A 255-nucleotide genomic window follows, 5' to 3' on the forward strand; every position below is an offset into this window, starting at 1 on the left:
CAGCTCCACCGCCCCTGCCCCTGCCCCGGGGCAGCACAGGGTCGGAACCGTCCCAGCGCCGGGGCCCTCAGCACCGCTCACCCGCTACGAAGGCCCAGCCCCTGCTCGTCCTCGCCGCCTCCGACGCCTGCACCCGCACGGTGCGGACGGCCGGGCCGTAGGCCGCCCGGAACCAGGCCACGTCCGACAGGCGCCGCGTGTCGCTCACCACCTGCGGACACGGGTGGGGCAGGGCAGGGCAGGGCAGGGCGGGGC

General features: G+C 78.0%; 1 protein-coding gene across 1 annotated transcript in view; it reads right to left on the reverse strand.

Moving 5' to 3' along the window:
• The window catches only part of PMVK (phosphomevalonate kinase), a 6,502-nt gene that overhangs the window by 5,444 nt on the left and 803 nt on the right, over positions 1-255 (reverse strand). Inside the window, exon 2 of the mRNA XM_019512132.1 lies at positions 82-249. Within this exon, the coding sequence (XP_019367677.1) occupies positions 82-249 (168 nt within the window). The remainder of the gene's footprint in view (positions 1-81; positions 250-255) is intronic.

The sequence above is a fragment of the Gavialis gangeticus genome, unplaced genomic scaffold (genome assembly GCF_001723915.1).
Source record: "Gavialis gangeticus isolate Ggan-Ray unplaced genomic scaffold, GavGan_comp1, whole genome shotgun sequence".
Classification (NCBI taxonomy): Eukaryota; Metazoa; Chordata; order Crocodylia; family Gavialidae; genus Gavialis; species Gavialis gangeticus.